Source organism: Channa argus, chromosome 14 (assembly GCF_033026475.1).
Source record: "Channa argus isolate prfri chromosome 14, Channa argus male v1.0, whole genome shotgun sequence".
In the NCBI taxonomy this organism is placed as follows: Eukaryota; Metazoa; Chordata; class Actinopteri; order Anabantiformes; family Channidae; genus Channa; species Channa argus.
Genome location: NC_090210.1, coordinates 1,264,169 through 1,283,911, shown reverse-complemented (window position 1 = coordinate 1,283,911; position 19,743 = coordinate 1,264,169). Strand labels below are relative to the sequence as shown.

General features: G+C 40.1%; 1 protein-coding gene across 3 annotated transcripts; it reads left to right on the top strand.

Annotated features, from left to right (window-relative positions):
* The first annotated feature begins 256 nt into the window (after nucleotides 1-256).
* cables1 (Cdk5 and Abl enzyme substrate 1) lies at nucleotides 257-18,026 on the top strand. Of its 3 annotated transcripts, XM_067474855.1 has the most exons (11): nucleotides 257-968; nucleotides 6,380-6,451; nucleotides 6,571-6,663; nucleotides 7,707-7,784; nucleotides 10,489-10,594; nucleotides 11,410-11,566; nucleotides 11,676-11,779; nucleotides 14,553-14,659; nucleotides 14,824-15,031; nucleotides 15,852-15,906; nucleotides 16,018-16,159. In XM_067474855.1, the coding sequence occupies exons 1-10, from the start codon at nucleotides 418-420 to the stop codon at nucleotides 15,861-15,863; spliced, it is 1,488 nt and encodes a 495-aa protein (XP_067330956.1). In that variant the 5' UTR covers nucleotides 257-417; the 3' UTR covers nucleotides 15,864-15,906; nucleotides 16,018-16,159. The 3 variants fall into 3 exon arrangements, with proteins under 3 accessions (XP_067330956.1, XP_067330954.1, XP_067330955.1); XM_067474853.1 differs by lacking the exon at nucleotides 15,852-15,906 and having other exon boundaries at nucleotides 261-968; nucleotides 16,018-18,026; XM_067474854.1 differs by lacking the exons at nucleotides 7,707-7,784; nucleotides 15,852-15,906 and having other exon boundaries at nucleotides 261-968; nucleotides 16,018-18,026.
* Nucleotides 18,027-19,743: the final 1,717 nt, after the last annotated feature.

The window sequence follows — 19,743 nt, the reverse complement described above, 5'->3', positions numbered from 1 at the left end:
GTCTTGTACATTCCGTTCAGTTTACATTCCGTCTATGTGAAATATCTTTTTGGAAATACGTTGTGCAAATCATTGACAAAGAACGACAGAGATTGGTTTCAGAAATGGCCCAGTTTCTGTAATTTTGGCCTGCACTGTCACAGAAGGCTTCAGCATTCAGGAAAAGGTAAAAAAAAAAAAAAAAAGAAAGAAAAAGAAAAAAAAAACACACACATGTATTCCTCACACCCTATTGGTCCAGATTTTCCCTGTGCTGCCACAATACTGCGCACACGTGACCTGCCTGTTTTCAGCCAGTTAAACGCATGTTTAAAAGACAGGCCACTACAACTGAGCCACACAAGCACGATTAACAGGATATTAATGCGGGGAAGGTAACGTCGCTACTGTGCAGACACGGACCACTGGAAGTGGAGCATGGCGGCTGCCACGAGCAGCAGTACATCCACAACCACCCTACAGATAAAGCACCCCAGTATCGATCCTACGCGGAAACGCATAGACCCGAGGAGGAGGCAAGCGGCGCTGTCTTTTCTTAGCAACATTTCTTTAGATGGACGACCCGTGCAGGACGATGCAGACAAGCAAAACGAAGAGGACAACTCGCTTGAAGCTAGGACTAGTCGCAACCTGGCTTCTCCAGAGCGCTCAGCGTATGGAGCTACTGCTACCGCAGCGGAGGCGAGCACGGCCGCACAAGCGCTCGCCTTTGCAAACCAGGCACCGCTCACAAGCAGCCGGGGCACCGTTGGGACGGGTCCCGCTGCCGTCCCGGGGGGCACAGAGGGCGACGCTTTCGCGTCCTCGGCGTTGAGCTCGGCTTTCAGCGCGCTCCCAGTCTCGACTAGAGGGAGGCTGCAGACGTACACTCAGGGAATCCTTCCTTCCTCTTACTGCAGACAGTCCCCCCAGTACAGCCTGGAGGGCGGACAGATAGCCAGCTCTGCGATAGAGCTGCAGAGGTCGAGGTAACTCAACAACCGCTTTACTTCTCTCTCAACAAGCGTTAGGGGGACACGCACAGAGTAGTAGGTTCCATTGTGAACTTAGCAAGCAAACACAAACAGAAACACGTGACCCACTGCAAGCGTGCAGTGCTCTTATTTGGATATTTGGAAAAGTCGCTTGAGAGTCCTGCAGTCAACTGTCAGTGTATATTACCTGTTAAAAAACTATTTTAGATGCAAGAAGGTGAGGTGTAAATCAGAATACAACACAACCAGCTCGTAAAAACAGCCAGATTTCAGATTATTTTAGATCTTGGGTGCAACATTGGTAAAGTTTTTGTGTTTTGTTAACTGCCATGTTTAGCAGGGGCCCTAAATGCACAATGAGGCTGCAGACTTCCTATAGTTAACTGTTTTGAAAAGGTGTTTTTTGAGTCCAAGCAATCATGCGACCTGTAGACAGACAATGTAGTTTGAGCTCCTGCTGATGGTTAAGCTTATGACTTAGTGGTCTGCACAGAGACAGATACAGTAAGATCACAGGTCCATCAGCTGTAAAGCTGCGGTGCAGTTTCTCTGGTGAGGGAAGAGACACAAATCTCACCGGTTTTTCTTTCTTTATTCTGCCACACATTTGCTTTTTTTTTTCATTCTCCTGCATGATCTAAACCCCTGTAACTATACATATACAACAGGGTCTTGGCACAGCATGTGGCCGCCATCAGAACAGTTGTTTCATGTTACTCTCACTGCCACAACCTGCTGTCAAATCCTCTCTACTTTGATTTCCATTCAGAGTTCTTCTATTACCCAAATCCTCTTCTCCCTCCAATGACTCTGCCAGACTTCTCAGGAAGCTGGGTTCCATGGTGAAAAACTCAGTGAGGGTCTAGTTCCCCTTCCTGACCTCATGGAAATTACACTGCCGGACTAACAGATTCCAAATCTGTACTTATTTATAGAGAGAGTGGTGCATACAGAAGTTGTATAACTCTCAACACATAATTAATAAATTTAAAATTTACTCTGTATTTTATGAGACTATTTTTTTATTTTACTGACTCTCAAAGTAAAGAGACTGGTGGGAAAAAACAAACACCCTGACAGTCCAGTATGTCACTTTTACTGATGTGTCATTCACTAAAACTTCAGAAAGAAACAGGTTAATCAGTACACAAACCCATAATTAAGTTAACATTAGTTGACAAAACCTTTTCACCACAAAGTCCATTTATTGGCCTGCAGGTTTTAAGTTGTGTTATTTTCTCTTCATTTGTCCATTTGTCATGTAATTGTAGGTGTGTAAATGTCTGCTTTCCTAAACACGTTTATTTTGGCTCAAGAGTTGAAATTGAGAAAGTTCCTTCTTGACCTTGGAAACTGCAGTGGACCAGATGTTCTCACCCCAAGTATTACTTACTGTAATTGTTGTTCTTGAGCTTTTGGTTTTAACCAAACATGGCTGAGAAGTTCTTAAAGTGCTCAGGGAAAAAAAAAATGCAAAAATGCCAAAAAAGACATACAGTACTGTAATATGGAGTCATTTTTGTTTCAATAAGCATTTTCAAGATCAGAAATAAACTTAGAATGTTAAAGATTACATCTTGAAATTAAATTGTATATGTATGTACTATTTACTATATAATTTACAAAAATATTTGACGTGACTACTGTGTCATTTGCAATTTTTCAATAATGATAGTGATAGAAGTATCTGAGTCTGTGCAGTGATCCCACAGCAGAATATTTCTAGTACCTGACTTGAAAAACACAATACAGTATATACATGGTTTTTCTACAACCAGATATGAAGCTGAGCTCCTCGTAGGTTAAACACAAGTTGTTAAAGTTCAGCTACAGTGTTGCATGTTCCTTTGCTCAGTCAGTGAATAAAGGATGAAGCTGTAAAAACCCTGACTGTACCCTGACTTGGAATGTGTTTGGAGGACGTCCACACACAAGATGAATTCTAATGTTGAAAAGTAAGCAACCTGTTGATGGAGAGCAGCCATATTCCACCGACGCGCAGACAGAGAAGCACTCTGCACAGTGCCCGGTTTGTTTTCTGAGGGCAGCTGGTGGAAACGTGTCCAGAGGTCCCTGGCTGCGAGAGGCAGGATGCCCAGGCTTTCTGAGAAGCAACCTGGCACTTGGCGCTGTGTTTTCTGTCGTCCACTTCCTCTCCCAGGGTCATCTGAGACACACACTCCCATCAGACTTTTTGGCCTTTAGTCCTGCTCACATTCAGGAAGTCGCAGGGCTTCTAATGTGGTGCCAGACTAGAATCCCTGAGGCCAAATCTGATTTAGACCATATTCTAATCAGACACATTGAAAATGATGGATGAACTCATGTCCAGGTTTCCTCTCCTTCCACTTGCCAACCTTTGCCCATCATAAACGTTCATGCCAGGAGCTGCACTTTAAATATAGCCTTCCTTATATAAGCCTGTGATGATGTGGAGCACTTTTCATTCTTTCCCCCACTCAGACATAGTCAAGTTTTCTTGTGTCCTCTTTAAGACAGGTCCCCCGTTCGCATTGACCAGTGCAGAATGACTGCATGTACGTAACAGTGTTTTACAAGTACAGGATTTTTTTTTTTAGCTTGAGACTAGAGAAACTGTGGCTGGAAAACAAGCAGCATATGCCACTATAATGGGGGCTGTATAATGGGGTTTTTTTTTTGTTTGTTTTAATGTGTGTGAGAATTGGTCACATACTTCTGGTTATGAGGTTTGATTGTGGAATGCTGAGGTCACAGTTGGCATGAACACAGGATTATATAAGGATGTTTCATTTTTCTTCAGTGTCTCAGTCTGTGAGCTGTCAACAAAGGCAATAAGATTTGACTGAAAAAATGTGATTATTGGAGAGATAAAGGTCAGCATGCATGAACTGTGTGGTTTGACTTTTTCACTTTTAGTTTAAACGGTGCCATATGTACTACTGACGCATCAGAACTATTGATTTTTATTTTGTGACTACATCTCAGTTAACCCCCCTGGTGTCTTTAAGGATTAATGAGGCTGAGCTGTTGTGACTTTTTTTGAAAATCAGAATAATCACTGTTTGCAGTGTTTGTATGAAGAAAGCCAGAACGTTACATTTATCTCCACTTATTGACTCTCAAAAAAATGGGAGACTGTGTTATGTGGCAATAGGTGTACGTGTGAAACATTTTAATCTCCACATCTAAATAGTCAAATTGAGTTTTATAGCTTCATTGCATGGCACCACTCAGCAGGATTATCAATAGGTTTTTTTGTTTTTTAAACCTTTTCAAATCCCAGAGGATGGTAAGGGTGTTAGAAATAGCTTAATACTTTATGGATTCATTATAAAATGTTCTTAAAAAAAAACACAAGGCAACAAAAGCTGCAGTTATGTCAAAGGCAGTAATACAACATGCTTGTTGTTGCTCCTTTGTCTCTTTTGATTTTTTTTTTAAGGTTCTGTTAGAGGCTCGTTATTATGAAACTGTAAAGAAACTGACTGATGTCTCCCTAGTTTGCCGCATTTTTGGACATGTGAATAAATATTCTGGCCTGTGTTACTATTTTCAGGATTTTTATTGGCCAGGAAAACGGATTTTGAATTAAAAACATGTCCTGCTGCAGCTGTTTATCTACAGTTAATGGATCAAAGTATTCTGCAGCACAGTTGACTTGTGTCCTCACCAACTAGAAACGCTTCCTTCAGCCAAGTGTTGACTAATTTTTTACGAAACAGTAACAATTTTGGGTGATTTGTACTGGGAAAATCCCTGGGGGTTTGTACTGGGAAAATGACACAATATCAAGCAGATGGAGACAGATGGCTACAATAGGAGACAATGTCTTATTTGGCAAAGACTGAGGATATGATTTAACACCCTTTGCAAAGTTAAAAGAGATCTTTGGGTTATTTTTAAACCTGTCCGCAAGGGTTGCCGCTGAAAGAGGCTGATATATATGACTAATCGTAAATTACATGATACTACTTGTCTGACTTTCAGGCAGAGACCCCTTTGTTATGACCCTTTTAAGTCACACTAGCAGGAATGGTGGTATTGTCAGCAGTTGTAAACACGTGGACCTAGAACATTATTATTTATGTCCTCAAACAGAACTTGGATGATCTTCTCTCCACTTTCTTAACAGGAGGTTGCCTACACAATGGCCCCTTTGGTTTCTTGCCTGCTTCGACAGTCTGGCTCCTCATGTAAACACTTATCTCACTTATCTCCTCAGGTATACAGAGCTTGCGTTTGTTTACACCCTGAGAGATCCTCAAGGACAGAGTTATCATTTGTTAATCTGTCCTCATGCCCTGTCATTTATTAACCAGGCACTCAGCTGTATGCACCGCTCTCTCCCCCTTCGGCTGAGATGCTCTGTGAAGAGGGGGAGGGTAAAGTCAAGTTTTGTCAGCATTACAACCCTTTTTGATTTGTGAAAAAAAAAAAATCGATACTGCTGATGATGATTAAGAGTGTTGTGTGAATAAATTGGTTGTGAATAAACCTGCAATTGCAATTTAGTTTTGGAACAGCTCGAGTGCACAGCTACCACGTGTGTTTAACTGAAACTGGCAACCTGTCATATAAAAGTGGTCCAGCAGAATTAGCCTGTTGAGTCGTGCAACTAACGTGTGAAAATAAAGGCCATCTGTGACAAAATGTGTTACACAAAGTGCTCACAGAGCCTCCTCATTATCCTCTTAGCAGTTCTGATCCAGGAAAGTTCTCTCTGATCTACGCAAGACTGAGGAATGATCACTGGCCACACAGGCAGACGGTGGTGTTGATTGATGGGAGTCATAACTCGACCATCCAACACTAATTTGTGTAATTTAAACTCAGAACAAAGACCTTAGTTCCAAGGTCTGCAGCAACCAGATATATACACCCATCAGAGACCAGCTGATGGTGTTAATGCGTAGGACAGGGGTCAACATGGTCACTCTGACACAGCAAGATGCAGTGTGTGTTCTAACACCTGTCGATCACGGCCAGCATTAAAAGCACCAGATGGTTACTGTTGAGACCGATCGCCGTCCAAACGTATTACTACAGCTTGGTTTGAAACCTCCGTACAGTACAAGAAGTGACTGACATGTTTGTAGCGTCAGTGGATTTATTCACTTATTGATCCAAATTTTAAGTAGATAAACTGAGGTTCAGGCTGAAATTTCCCACAATTGTCTTTACATCATGTTCCCTTAGTTTATTCTAAAAGCTAGACTGATCTCACTTTGTGTGGTGTGGTGGAGAAATTTTTACTGCAGATCATTTCCATTTTAGGCTAAATAATGTGTCAAAATTATGAGAAGATTAACTTTGTCAGAGTTTGTTCTTCTATTATATAGGTTTTAGGTCTGCTAAGGTTTGAGTGTGATACATTTTTTTTCTTTCATAAACTGTAACTTTCCCTTTTATTTTTTTCTTTCTAGACGAAGACTCATCTCTCAGCGCTCTTCACTTGAAACCCTAGAGGACATAGAGGAAAACGCTCCTCTACGCAGGTAGTAAACTACAGAGAAATACCATTCGTGTGCGCATTGTCTGTCTAGACAGAGACATTCTGCCCCTCGGGTACAGTTTGTGTGTTTTTGGTACTTATGTTTTGTGCTTTACTTTTCAGATGCCGAACCCTGTCAGGTTCACCCCGACCAAAGAGCTTCAAGAAGGTCCATTTTATAAAGAACATCAGGCAACACGATATGCGCAATGGAAGGTACGAAGGCAAACAATGCCATCTCGTAGTTAATATAAGTCCTCAGTGGATGATGGCAGCCTGCCCCAATCAATGAACTGCAGGTCGGATGTTTCTCACATTACAATCCACATCACAGGCCAGCGAGCCTGGCTCACTCATAGCATGTTGTTCCTACTTGATTGAAATATATTTTTTGAAGTCCATATTGCTGTTTTGTTTCATTTGAGCACTGTTGAAATGTTGCAATCACATTATATAATCACTGTACTGCACTGCAGCGTGTCACATTTTACACAGGCATGTAAACAGCACACAAATCCCTAAGCACAGACGGCTCTTATGTTGATGTTTTACTGGCTGTTTCTGGGTTACAGCTGAATTTAGTGAATATTATTGTTAAATATTTCGGCTTTGAAAGGTATTTGGGTCACGTTTTCTTAGTTTAAGTAATGCAGAGTCTGATTTGGTGCTTTTTAGGTGAATCTGAAGAATAATTTTTCTAGCTCAATTGCTGTAGCATGTAGGTATATTTGTAAATCTTCAGTTCTGTTATTTAGCATTTGTTTTAGGGATTTGTTTTTCTTAATAAACAGATCCGCATCTGATGTGGAATAGTGGTCGGCTGGATTTTCTACACCATTAACAGCTGCCTGTTTATTAACTGAAGCCGAAACCATTGGGATCTCATGACTGACGTTGATTTTTGGCTGGGTGCTGAGATCCACCTCGTGTCTGTGAGCTGCAGCTATTAAAAGAAGTGATTTTAAGTGTTATTCATTCAGATGTTCTGCTCTGTGTACCTGTTGACATCTGGTGACTGAGAGACATGTCTAGTTAGATACCAGGTTGCCTCTTTACACAAACACAACGCAATTTTGCTTAAAAATGCAGCTTAGTTCCCAAACCACTCACTACAAAGCTACAGAGCAACACACGCTGATACTGAAGTTTCAATTTATTCTCTTCCTTTACAGTTTTAACTGCAAACTTTCTCCAACTTTGTTATGTGGATCTTGCCAGATAGATACTGATTAGCTTGTTTGCCATTTTTGTTTTCATAGGATAGTCCTTATCAGTGGCAGAAGATCCTTCTATAGTGTATTTTCTGTCCTGCCCTATCGAGATTGTAGCCAAGCAGGGTATGTATCCTACAGCATGCCGTACTTTATAACTCCCTTCAGCTTGTGCTCCCTGTTTTTCTTTTTTTTCTCATCCTTCTTTTTCTGTGGATCTACTCTCCTCTGACTAGTGCAAACATTGCTAACGGTTGGTTTCGGTGGATGCATTTTTACCTTACCTTTCACTTAAAATAAAATAACAACACGTTGAAATTGTCTCCTAAGGCCTAACTTTTTATGTATCTTCACTACAGTGCAGCCTGTGCTTGTTGCTTACATTGCTTTTTCCATAATGGCTGATTGCTTTGGGGCACTCATCCTTTTTGTTCAAATCAACCCATTTTTGTTTCTTGCCAGCATTGCCAGCATTGCTGTGTAGCATATAAGACTCAATCCCTTTTTTTAATCATCCATGGTGCTTTCAGAATGGAGATTCTGTTGCACGTACACAACCATCATAATGTTGTAATAACCATTTTTGCTTTTTCTGTACCCGGGTGTGGAGTTAACACATCTAGGCACCACAACAGAAAACATCTGTGGCTTATTAGTAGTTGCTTGTTTCCCTTTTTAAAGCAACACAACACTCTGTAATAGGAACCCACCTGGCTTTGGATGGGGATAGATGGCTCTGGCACAGAAACTGTGTATTTTTGGAGAAGGTGAAATAGAAAGGGGAAAGATAAACATAGATAGTACAGTGCACTTAAATAATAAAGAATATAACAGGCTCAATCTGTGGAATTCCCTAAGCCAACCAATCAGGGCAAGGTTGAGGGTTAATAAACCCCCAGCGCTTCCCAATACATTTGACGGCTCATTGCCGTCCACACTTTTGCTCGGGCGAATGTTGCAACGGCAAAACAATGTTTCATTAGATGACTTGACGAAAACTACCGTTTCTTTTCCCTTTTCAGTCTGTCTTTATTTTTAATTCAGCCACTGCTCTAATGAACAGAAATGGCTGACGGTTTGTAGCTTGTTTCGCCTATATACAGTACATCCATCCTAGAAGACTGAATTGGAGTGATTTCCTTTTTGGAATTAACAAAGTACAGTTGGCGATTGCCAGACGTTTAATGTAATTGGTGAAGCTTTGACAAGACTAAAGGGAAATATTAATAAAACCCAGTCTTTTGTGAGCTGTGAAATATTTGGCAGTACAGTAGCCAACTGGGGCCTTTTGTTTTAGCCCTGTTAATACTGTATGCTTTGTTTGCCTCATGCTAGGTTTAGAAGTATTTGGCAGGGCATGGGGAGCACCTTGCATAGTTCATAGCACTACTAACACAGATGTGTAGCCGGTGGTTTTTATTCACGCATGATTTTCTTTACACTTGAGCACAACCTTTTTATTTTCTGGGATTTCTTTATAGAAAAGCTCTCTCCCTCGAAAGCTTTCTGTCTTTTTATTTAATCTCTACTATTCTGTGAGACTTTTGCTGCCTGGGGATTTCCATGTCTATGGTGCATCTGTCAACATTGTGTCCTGAATTGCCTGTCTGCCTGTCTGTCTGGGGCAACTGTGGCGCAGGAGGAAGATCGGTCGTCCACCAATCCTCCCAGTTGCTGGTTTGATCCCCGGCTCCTCCTGTCGCATGTCAAAGTGTCCTTGAGCGAGCAACTGAACCCCAGTGTCATAGTCTTAGTTGCTCCCGGTGAGCGTTGGCCATCGGTGTGTGAGTGTGTGTGATTGAGAGTGTGAATGGGTGAATGAAAAGCAGTGTAAAGTGCTTTAAGCACCGATAGCTAGAAAAGCGCTATATATATGTGGAGACCATTTACCATAACACTGTTTTCATTACAACAGAATAGGACAAACACTGCAAGAGTCATGTGAGAGCCCACTGTGTCTTCTGCTCATCTATTCGGTTTATCTCACCCTGTTTGTAACAGCAAGCACAACTGAGCTTGGCACATAAGTAGAAAATCAAGAGTGTTACAATGTAATGTAACACTCACTATAATATGATAAATATCACGCTAAATTAAAGCTGAAGTTAAAATTACACAAAGACACGTGACGTTTTCGACCCCTTTGTGTTTGATTTCAAATAACCAATTATGCTAACTTTACATTTCAGCATGGAAATATTTCTCAGTTTACAGTCGAATAAGGTCAAAAAAAAAAAAAGGCCAATACATTATAGCAATGTATGACTGAAAAGGACGGCGGGTATGAACCGTCAGAGCACAAAATCTGAATTAGCTTTGATAAGCAGTGACCTAAAATCGTTATCATTGCATTAACCAATCTGTAGAGATTAGATTATTACTATAATTGAATTAAAACAAAAATGATTGATTTTGCAGTCTGACTAATTTTGCATGTGACTGCCCCAGTCTGCTCTCTGCAGTAGAAATAAATACAGAAATATGTGTTCAGTCAAGTGCACGCTTCTGTTTAGACCATCTGACCTGCAGCTTATCTCTTACAGCGGTATGACATTGTAAACTGTGGTGAGGGATCAGCCAAGTTTGAAGAGACTGGTCTGCTACAGCAAAACTAAACTGTCCTCCATTTTGCTTCTCGAGTGCATCTAAAATGCACCAAAAGATCCAGGCGGTTACAGAAACTAGGTCAGCTGATGAGGTCAGCGCTGATCAATACAAGATCTATATCGATTTTTTTAGAGAAGTAGAGGTGGTTTACAAACGGCCGCAGCAGGGAGGATTTCAAAGATAGTATTGCTTGTATAATGAAAGCTCATGTGCTCATCATCAGGGATGTTAAGCTGGAAGGAGGGCGTCAGCGGCACCCATCAGGTGGTGTTAGTGCCAAGGAGATGGTGATCGGGCTGGAGGGAGTCGAGTTGGGTGCAGATGGAAAGGTGAGCTATCAGCAGAAATGGGGTCACTTTCTTCAACATTTGTAACAAGGTTGATTCTGTGGACAACAGAGTTACTGTAGCAAAAACAAAAATCAAACCTTTTTTTTTTTAAATACAACTGGATTTTACCATTGTGTCTTGATTTACTCAGATTTAGCGTTTGGCAACCTTTCAAATAAAATGAGCAGCATCGTCTTTATTGAAAAGACATGAGTTGTATGCACAGTGTTTAAAAAAAAAAAAGAAGAAATTAAAAAGCATACAGAAATTGTTGAAAACAGCTAAAACCTAAAATGTGAACACCACTGTTTTGTCTTTGTAAATAATGGATAATTTATAATGTAAAACAAAGGTTGTTTTCTTCCACACTTGCTTGGAAGAATATTTTTAATTTGTTACTTTTCCCTGTGCTGTACATTCCAAACATCTTCAGGAAATAAAGTATGTCTTGTATAATGGTTAGCACATTAAACCCCATAAATTAGCACTTTTTGACATATATCAACTAGGCAGTGAGCCTGTTTGACAGCAGTAAGCAGTATTTTGACATGTCATAGCAGGAACAGCTCAGATGTAATGAATTGCTATTCACACAGTTGCTAACATCTGAATTCCATTTAGACGAGTCAGTTCCAGGCTCCTGTTAATGTGCATGCTGACTCACTGGTATGGCAAACTGGCACTAATCAAACTTAAATGTTTTTGTTACCACCTGTGCATTTTCTGCTGTGGCCAAAGGAAACAAATCTATTGTTCGGACAGGCTTGAACAGGCTTTTGTAAAAGAGGCATTACTGCGTATGTCTGTGTCTGCAGACTGTGTCCTACACCCAGTTCCTGTATCCCACTAATGTGCTTGGTGGTCGAAGAAACACCATCGACTCCACCTCGTCCTTCTCTCAGTCTCGTAACGCCAGCCACCGCAGCCTCAGTTTAGGCCGAGCCAACAGCAACCAGAGCAGCCTGGATACAGGTAAATCGACTGCAGACAAATATATAACGTACTCATTATGAATGTTTGAAGATATCCAACTCCCATTTGTTGTTTTTACATTATCCATTGCTGTTTGTGCTCCTGACAGGGAATGATTTGGGGGACTTTCGCGAATATGACCCCAATCTGCTGGATGACCCGCAGTGGCCTTGTGGAAAACACAAGAGAGTCCTCATCTTTCCCTCATACATGGTGAGAAAGTTCTCTAGCAGCATCAAGCACATCACCACCACCAGAAACGAAAAACAACAGCAACAGCCACGGCAGGCTTTCCCTCTTGAGAGCTGAATGGAAAGGTTGTTTTTCATCCAGGACATAATTAGCTAAACTAGATCCACTTGTGTTTATACACTTTGTTGCAGTGTCCTGCAACATTTCACTGTTTATGCTTCTGTTATTTTTAACATTATTGCCCCGTTTGTACTCAGGTTTTCCCACCACAGCTAGGAGAAAATAAAACAGCGGAAAGCTTGATGTAGCTCAACAGTTTCCTTTTTTTTTTTAATCCTCCTGAATTTTATCAGCTGTTTTCAAAGAGGGAACCGGGAGAGTTTTAATTAGCAAGGTCATTGGCCCATACTCTTTTCTCATGTGTTTGGCTGTAGCTGTTGAGCAGCCACTTCATCAACGCAACAGTGAGTCCAGTGTTTGTATCAGCACTAATCACTCTTGCACTTCTCTGGAAAAGAATGCATGTTTTATTGTGGTTGGAAAAAAAACACTGACTAGACTCCCACCTCATTCTTCCCTGCCCTGTTTTTGTTACGGAGACTGGCAGAATACACAACAAGGACTGACATAGTTGAAAGTTTCAGTCAAGGCCAGGCTATGTTATTTTTTTTTTTTTTTCTCCTCTTCCGCCACTTGCAGTGTTTCTAACAATGACTATTGTGTTTACTACAGGAATGGAACCAGTAAACTCTCAGCATTTCGGGGATTGAACACTAAACAGGGATTGACTTACTAAATGAACTTTCCAGTACAAGCAGGGGATAACATGAGCATTTATTTATTCATTGTTTTACAATCCAGAAAACCTCTTTGAACTAGAATATGATTATAAGGCCAGGAAACCTCACTTGAGTCAAATGTGCTAAAGAACCATTTTTTGCGACTTGTAGGTTTTTACAATATTTTGATGATGGTTAAAATATAGAAAAAGAGGATGTTTTTCTATGTCTCTGGTCTCCTTTCTAAAACTGATTGCTTTCATTTATGTTTCATAATCACTAGCATAATGTCCTGAGTTGGTGCTGTTAATCAGACTTTATGCCTTGTCTGCACTACCATATATGAATATATATATGGTATGGATATATATGCCATCATCATATTTTTAGCACCGCTGCATAGTGTCTTTGAATTGCTTATAGTTAGTGGACAAATTTTAACAGTTAATTTTAGCGTTCGTACAACTTGGGTCGGCTACATTTTTATCAGCTTCCAAAACATTAATAGCTCCGTCATTCCCAGATATGTGCACGTAAAAGACAACAAAACAGAACAAGAATGTTAAATAATTACTACCCTTTAATCAGTGTGCAGTCAGTTATGTTAGGGCTTCGAGTGAGCTGGGTTAAGATAAAAAAAAAAAAAAAAAAAAAAAAAAAAAAAGGGTGTGTACAGTATGTGTGTATTTTTGATATCTGTGTGTACATGAGTCAGAAAAAAAAACTTGAATAAAAAATGTAGAATAACGTGCTAACGTTAGATAACCAGCCAAAAGTGCTGCGGATCAAACTGAAAGCGGTGCAGCCAAATTGTTTGTAATAATCCCAAACACAGTTGCAGCCAGTATAGTAGGTCAAAGTTTAGCTGCTCTGTAAACTGCCATGGGTATTTAGAAATTGGGTATTTATACCCAATAGATTGGGTAGTTATAGTAGTATCAGCCACAGAAGTTTATCATCTGACCAATCGTGTTTTCTTGTCAATTGGAAATAAAATTTTGGAATGCAAATGTTACATAATTATAGTTATTACGAAGAAAAGTGATGGACCAATCTGCACAATTCTGTTTTAGAAATTGTACTTATCCAGCATGTGTATCAGCAAAGTAGGACATTTTAAATGTAAGTCATGAATGTTGTGCTGCGATCTCATTTCAAGCGCAGACCTACAGCCCCCTCATTAAACTGTCCTAATGTGACTCACCCACCTGGTTCTCAAAACATGCTGCAACAAGCACTGAAGTTGTTTTAGGAGTAGCCTCATGGAGGCAGGAAATGCTTAGCAATCAAGAATATTTTGTGCCATCTGGCTTTTTAGAGGAAAAGGCAGCTGAGTCTTTTTCTTACGGTCAGCACATCCTATAACTAAATCAGAACCAGCAGTGTGTTCATCTCTCTCACATCTCAGCCCCAAGCCCATTCGTTCTTAATGTATAGGTAAATCATTACAAGCAAGGCCACAAATATCCACTTTTTTTTTTTCTAGAAACAGACTCAGCGTGTCCCCCGAAAGAGCTGTGCACTGTAGATTTGAGCAAACATTACTCAGACAGAAGTAAGTGATGCTTTGTTTGTGGACAGTGTTCCGCAGTGGATTAATACAGGTTGGATGCTTATGTGACTACTTACAGAAATAGGACGAGCATGTGGGATTGACACTAAGTAAACTATAGCCCCGATGTTAAATTGTTGTAAATGAACATGTCACGCAGTGCGACAGTATGTCTCACTTATGCGTTTGGCTAACAATGGAACTGTTTTGCCAGAAGCTTTGTATACACAGGAAATACTTGTTAGTAGGATTAGTTCATTGTTGCTGCTCTTCTCGTGGGATTTGTTGACAATACGAATAAGACAGAATATCACCTGACTTATCCTTTAAGTGACACAACCTAATACTAACACTCAATAAGCTTCATTGTGAGGCAGTGGAATCCAACACTATGGTGTCCAATCACCTTGCTTGGTGCAGAAAGTGCGGTCATTCTGACGCCACCTCTGGTTTTCCTTTTCAGACTACAGTCATTGAATACGTCAAACCTTCTGACCTCAAGAAAGACATGAACGAAACTTTCAAGGAAAAATTCCCCCACATAAGGCTCACACTCAGCAAGATAAGGAGGTAAACTGACAACAATGTGTTACATTTTATTTATGTGTTCTTTTCTTTACAGCAGCGACAATTTGATGTTTACTTTTACTTTTTAATTTCTTTTTTTATTCTTAATTTAATTCCTACTTTCATTCTTTACCTTCCTCATTCTGTCTTTCTTTAATGCTTGGCAGCTTGAAAAGGGAGATAAGAAAGCTGGCTCAGGATGAATGTGGTTATGAGGAACCAACGGTGGCCATGGCTTTCGTCTACTTTGAAAAACTCGTTCTTCAAGGCAAACTAAACAAACAGAATCGCAAACTCTGTGCCGGAGCTTGTGTCCTTTTAGCAGCCAAAATCGGTGGTGATCTCAAAAAACATGAAGTCAAGCTCCTAATAGATGTAAGTGTTTCTCTTGCACACGTTCAAAAGTTAAAACTTTGAAACTTTTAATGAACTTTCCCATTACACCAAGTTAAAGGGTCACTGCAATCAGATCCCGAAAAACAAGTAATAGAAATGATAACTGACCACAGTTAAGTCTCGGGCATTACGTTGTTTTCAGAAACAGAATTAAATTCAATACTTTATTGTACTACAAATACCTTTTGGCTGTGGGTGGCTGCAGATGATTCAACAGCAGATAAATCTAGACTTAGACCTGTTAGAATGGTTTGACACCTTTAGGACCCAAGTGAGCCAATGTTATTTAAGTGACAGTGAACACTCCAAAATAAGATTCTTTATATCATTAAAAAATGAACAGGCAAACATGTTTAATTGGAATAGGAACCCTGTAATAGGAATTTGAAGCAGACTTGGCACAGTCAAGCCATGACTTACAAAAGCATTAAGAAAATGTATAGGAGGGTAAAGTTTTGCAGTCACACACCACAGCACAGAATAAATACAGCCACAAGTGTTGACATAACCTGCCAACATCATGACATCACCTCGAGACTTTAATCTGTTTTGTACAGAATCTTGAGAACAGGGCTTGATGTTTGTCAAATCAAGTGATTTCCAAATTCCATAATTGACAACAGGTAATTTTTGTCATGGGACTAACAAGGCGTGATCCTTCTAGTCTGTTTCCTAAATCATTGCTGAATTCTTAAACTTTCTATAAGTGGAATATAAATGTGGATGAAATATCAGTTAAGTGTTTCACTGTCCTTGTTGTTTGAAAATATAAGTTTGATTCCTCTCTGACCCTAACCAGCATTACTGCTGAATGCCGATGGATGTGGTCAGATGAACATTTATGAACGCATATGGTATGGTAATGGTATCGTACTAGATTGTATTTGTATTTTCTAATATGGGCCAGGCTTCCAAACATTAGTGTCCTCTACAGTATTCATTGTTTAATCCTTATTTCCTGGCAGAAACTGGAGGAGAGATTCCGAGTGAACCGCAGAGAGCTGATAGCCTTTGAGTTCCCAGTCCTGGTTGCATTGGAGTTCAACCTGCACCTGCCAGAACATGAGATCATGCCCCACTACAGACGCCTCTTGCAGACCTCCTAGCATTAGTGACACATCAGGAGGATGTCTATCAGGTTCTCCTCCTGATCCTCTGCATCCCACGGTATCCACCCCAACACTTCTGTCTTCTTCTCTGTCTGATAGCTTCAGGGTACCACTGGGTGTAAGTCAGCTGCAGCCATTCATCACTACCAACAACACTCGCCTTCCTCTCAGAGAACTGAAATCAGCCAAAGGGACACACACTCTTTTCCATTGTTTGACTTCTACAATCATTATCACTACATGGACCTCTGGAGGAAACACTTCAGTCGTCTGCAAACAAGTTGTTTTTCTAGTTTGAATGTTTCACATCTCTTCATCCTTATTTTGTGTATTTTATGCCTTTCTTGTAGATTAAGGGAGGCTTTTTTGTTTGATTGATGGTGAACTTTCTTTCAGCTAAAGCAACTAATGATTGTAACCTTTTAGATCATCTCTTAATCATCTTCTTATAAACTTGGGTATTATTGGTTTCCTTCTGGCCTGCATAACATTTAAACAAAAGCCTTCTTAAGTGGCTGGTTTTGGCTGGACTGTTGCAATTCAGAGCGATTCATCTTTTTGTTGTCTTAAAAGTGCACTTTTTAAATATTGCAAGACACAGTGGTAAGGGACCTTTTTTTTCAGACTTTTAATGTGCTTCTGATCTAATCCTAAAAAATAAGACGTGTTCATAAACTGCAACACATAAGTCATTTTGAATGGATCTTTTGTTTTCCCTCTTATTGTTCCTTCACTGATTTCTAGCCACAGCTGTCCGCATGAGAACAAATGATTGTACACAGGTACTTGCAGACAAGACGGAACTATTTTCACTGAAGTATTCAGTTCATTTTCTACCAGTGAGATGCTTGCTATGGATTTGTAGAGGCTTTTATCAGTGTCAAATTTCTTGTGCTCTATGTTAGAGTGTATTCCTAGCACATTTACAGTGCTATAATGGGGTCAAGACAGTTTTGAAGATTTCTTCATGGGTGCAAAATTGCCATTAACAATTGATTGGGATTAGCAGCAGGGTGCTCTAGTTTGGAGAAAGAGCAAACTTCACCTGGAGATTGTGGGTACAGACTCTGCGCAGACTGTGCCAGTAATTATTCTCCTACTGAAGTGTCCTTCATTGTCTTGAGTTCCTACAGTCTTCGGGGACACTACACTCTAGCTGACCCAGACCTGTGAGGTGAAGAAAAATTGAAACACGATTCCAACAGGGATCAGTTGCTGATTTGTATAACTTGATTCAGCATTTGTTAATTAGAAATCTAACATGTTTATTGTAATACTGAACATTAACATGTAGCATTTATTTTAACTTGGTTTTCCTTTTTTATTATTTTGAAATTGTCACAAAATACCACCGAGTATTGAAGGCCCAGTAAATCAGGACCATGTTGTAGGCCTACTTGAAAATACAATTGAATGTTCCAAGTTTTGATTCAATTTGAGCTGAAATATTTTAAAGCAAACTGTAATGACAAAAGCATTGGCTGCGCTGTTTTGAAGTGGGGGGAAAAAAAATCTGAGCTTATTTGTGTTTGCAAGCCCAAAGATTTTGCTGTAAGCTGCACAATAAATTACTATATATTCTGTAGAGACTCATGGGCGAATCCTATCACCTGTGTATGATTGTAAATAAACCGCTTTGCTTGTTCCGTGAAAACAAGACTTATGTTTGTGCTTCACCCGAGTCCTTTACTTGACACCAAAAGATGAATGAGACAGGTCCACTGTGACATCAACAGTATTCATAACAAACGCACTGTGTTGAGCACATTGTTTTGTCATTAAGAGGATGTATGTATGTATAATGATGGATTGCTAATTGGCTTGATTGCCATAAAATGTACTGTCATTAAAGTGAATTGTAATCAGTTTGGTGAAGTGAAACCTTTTCCTACAGTGCCACCTTCTCGTTTAGATGAAACATTATCTGAACTTTAATTGATGGCTCAATACTTCTAATGACTTTCCCCATCCCTGCTTACCAAGTCATCTTTTAGTTTCAATTACACAACACCCCCAATTCACTTTCCAGCATGGGAGCACAAAGGAATCACTCGCCTTCACCACCTATTTAAGAATAACCAACTTCTATCATTTAAGACATTAATGAAAAAGTATGGAGTTGGGGGAGAACAGTTCCTCCAATACCAACAATTAAAATTCATAATTAAACAAACAACCCACTGCAGCCCCCTACACAAACTGACGAGATAACAAAAATCACAAAGTCAAAGAAACATGTCTAAATTCTATATAAAGTTATATCAAACAAAGACTATATAATAAACAGTCAAAATAGAAAAACGATCTTACTCTCTCCCCCAACTCTGACTTTTGCATAGAAATCTGTAACAATACCTTCTCCATGACTAGCAACACAAATTTACAACTTATACAATACAAGACCATTAGCAGAATCCACATCACTCAAAGCAAAATGTTTAAAACGGGCTTAATCAGCACAGATACCTGCTCACAATGCAACTCAGGTAGAACAGACGATTACTTCTACGCCACTTGGGCCTGTAACCCGGTGCTTTCTTTCTGGGTAGCGGTGACAGAGACACTCTCCACTATCCTGAGCTGTAGAATCCCCACTTCTCCATCCCTCTGTTTACTTGGAAACTTCTCAGAAGTTGATCATATCCAAGTTAAATATAAAAACCTAGTATTCATCTCTCTATCACAAAGAAAATAATTTTTTTTGTCTAAATGCTAAAAGTTGTTGAATCCTTTGTCAGTGGCAGCGATAGTTGTTTTTGTTAATTTTTTTTCCTTTCCAGGTTTAAAATGAGCTACTCTGTGACAAAGAACACCACAGTTTTCTCTTACAGCTCTGATTGTGTCAGTTGATGTGATTTGTGCCTGATGTCTTTAGCGATTCAGATTTTTGACCAAGCGTTTCTTAAACTAGACATGCATTTGCAAGCCGGGGGGGGGGGGGATCATTGAGAAAAACTTGTCTTGACAAAGTCATAACTTTTTCAAAGGACTGATCATTTGAGTCCCGTAAATCAGCCGTGACTCCAGGACGCTTGACTGCAAATGAATAGCACCTGTAGCTCCTCTGAAGCAATGTAAGAGGCCAGTTTCTCAGCAAGTGGTAACTCTCCAGGCTGACACATATCCAACATAAACAAGACCAGCAGTCACGCCAGTTTCGTGTTGCCATCAAAACAAACAGGTCAGGGCCAAGTGTGGACACATGGGCATATGTGGTTTAGTCCCCTCCATTGACGGCCTAATTCCCCCCTCACCGCCTCATAAAGAGGTCTATTGACAACCCTTCCTGAGCCCTGCTCACACATAAGTGACCCTCATTGTAAAAGTATGTGTAGCATCGTTTGGGGAAAGCTGCGGTCTGTTGCCTCTCCCTTTAAAAGAACGTTTGGCTGAAACTGCATTTTGGCCTTTTCCGATCATGATACTGTGACTCAGGGTTTTTACTTACAGTAGTTTGTAAACAAGGACATATACTCGATAACTGCTGATATGAATGTCTTTACCTGAATATTGACTTTTGTTCAGTCAAAAAAGCAAAGTATGAACAGGTTCCTCATGTCATGTCGTATGCAAATCCCCAAT

Bases quoted from the DNA above. Each gene is read 5' to 3' on its own strand.
- cables1 (XM_067474853.1), top strand. From the start codon at position 418: ATGGCGGCTGCCACGAGCAGCAGTACATCCACAACCACCCTACAGATA. The intron at 6,664-7,706 runs GTACGAAGGCAA...TTGTTTTCATAG, and splicing joins CACGATATGCGCAATGGAAG to GATAGTCCTTATCAGTGGCA. The intron at 11,780-14,552 runs GTGAGAAAGTTC...TTTCCTTTTCAG, and splicing joins TCATCTTTCCCTCATACATG to ACTACAGTCATTGAATACGT.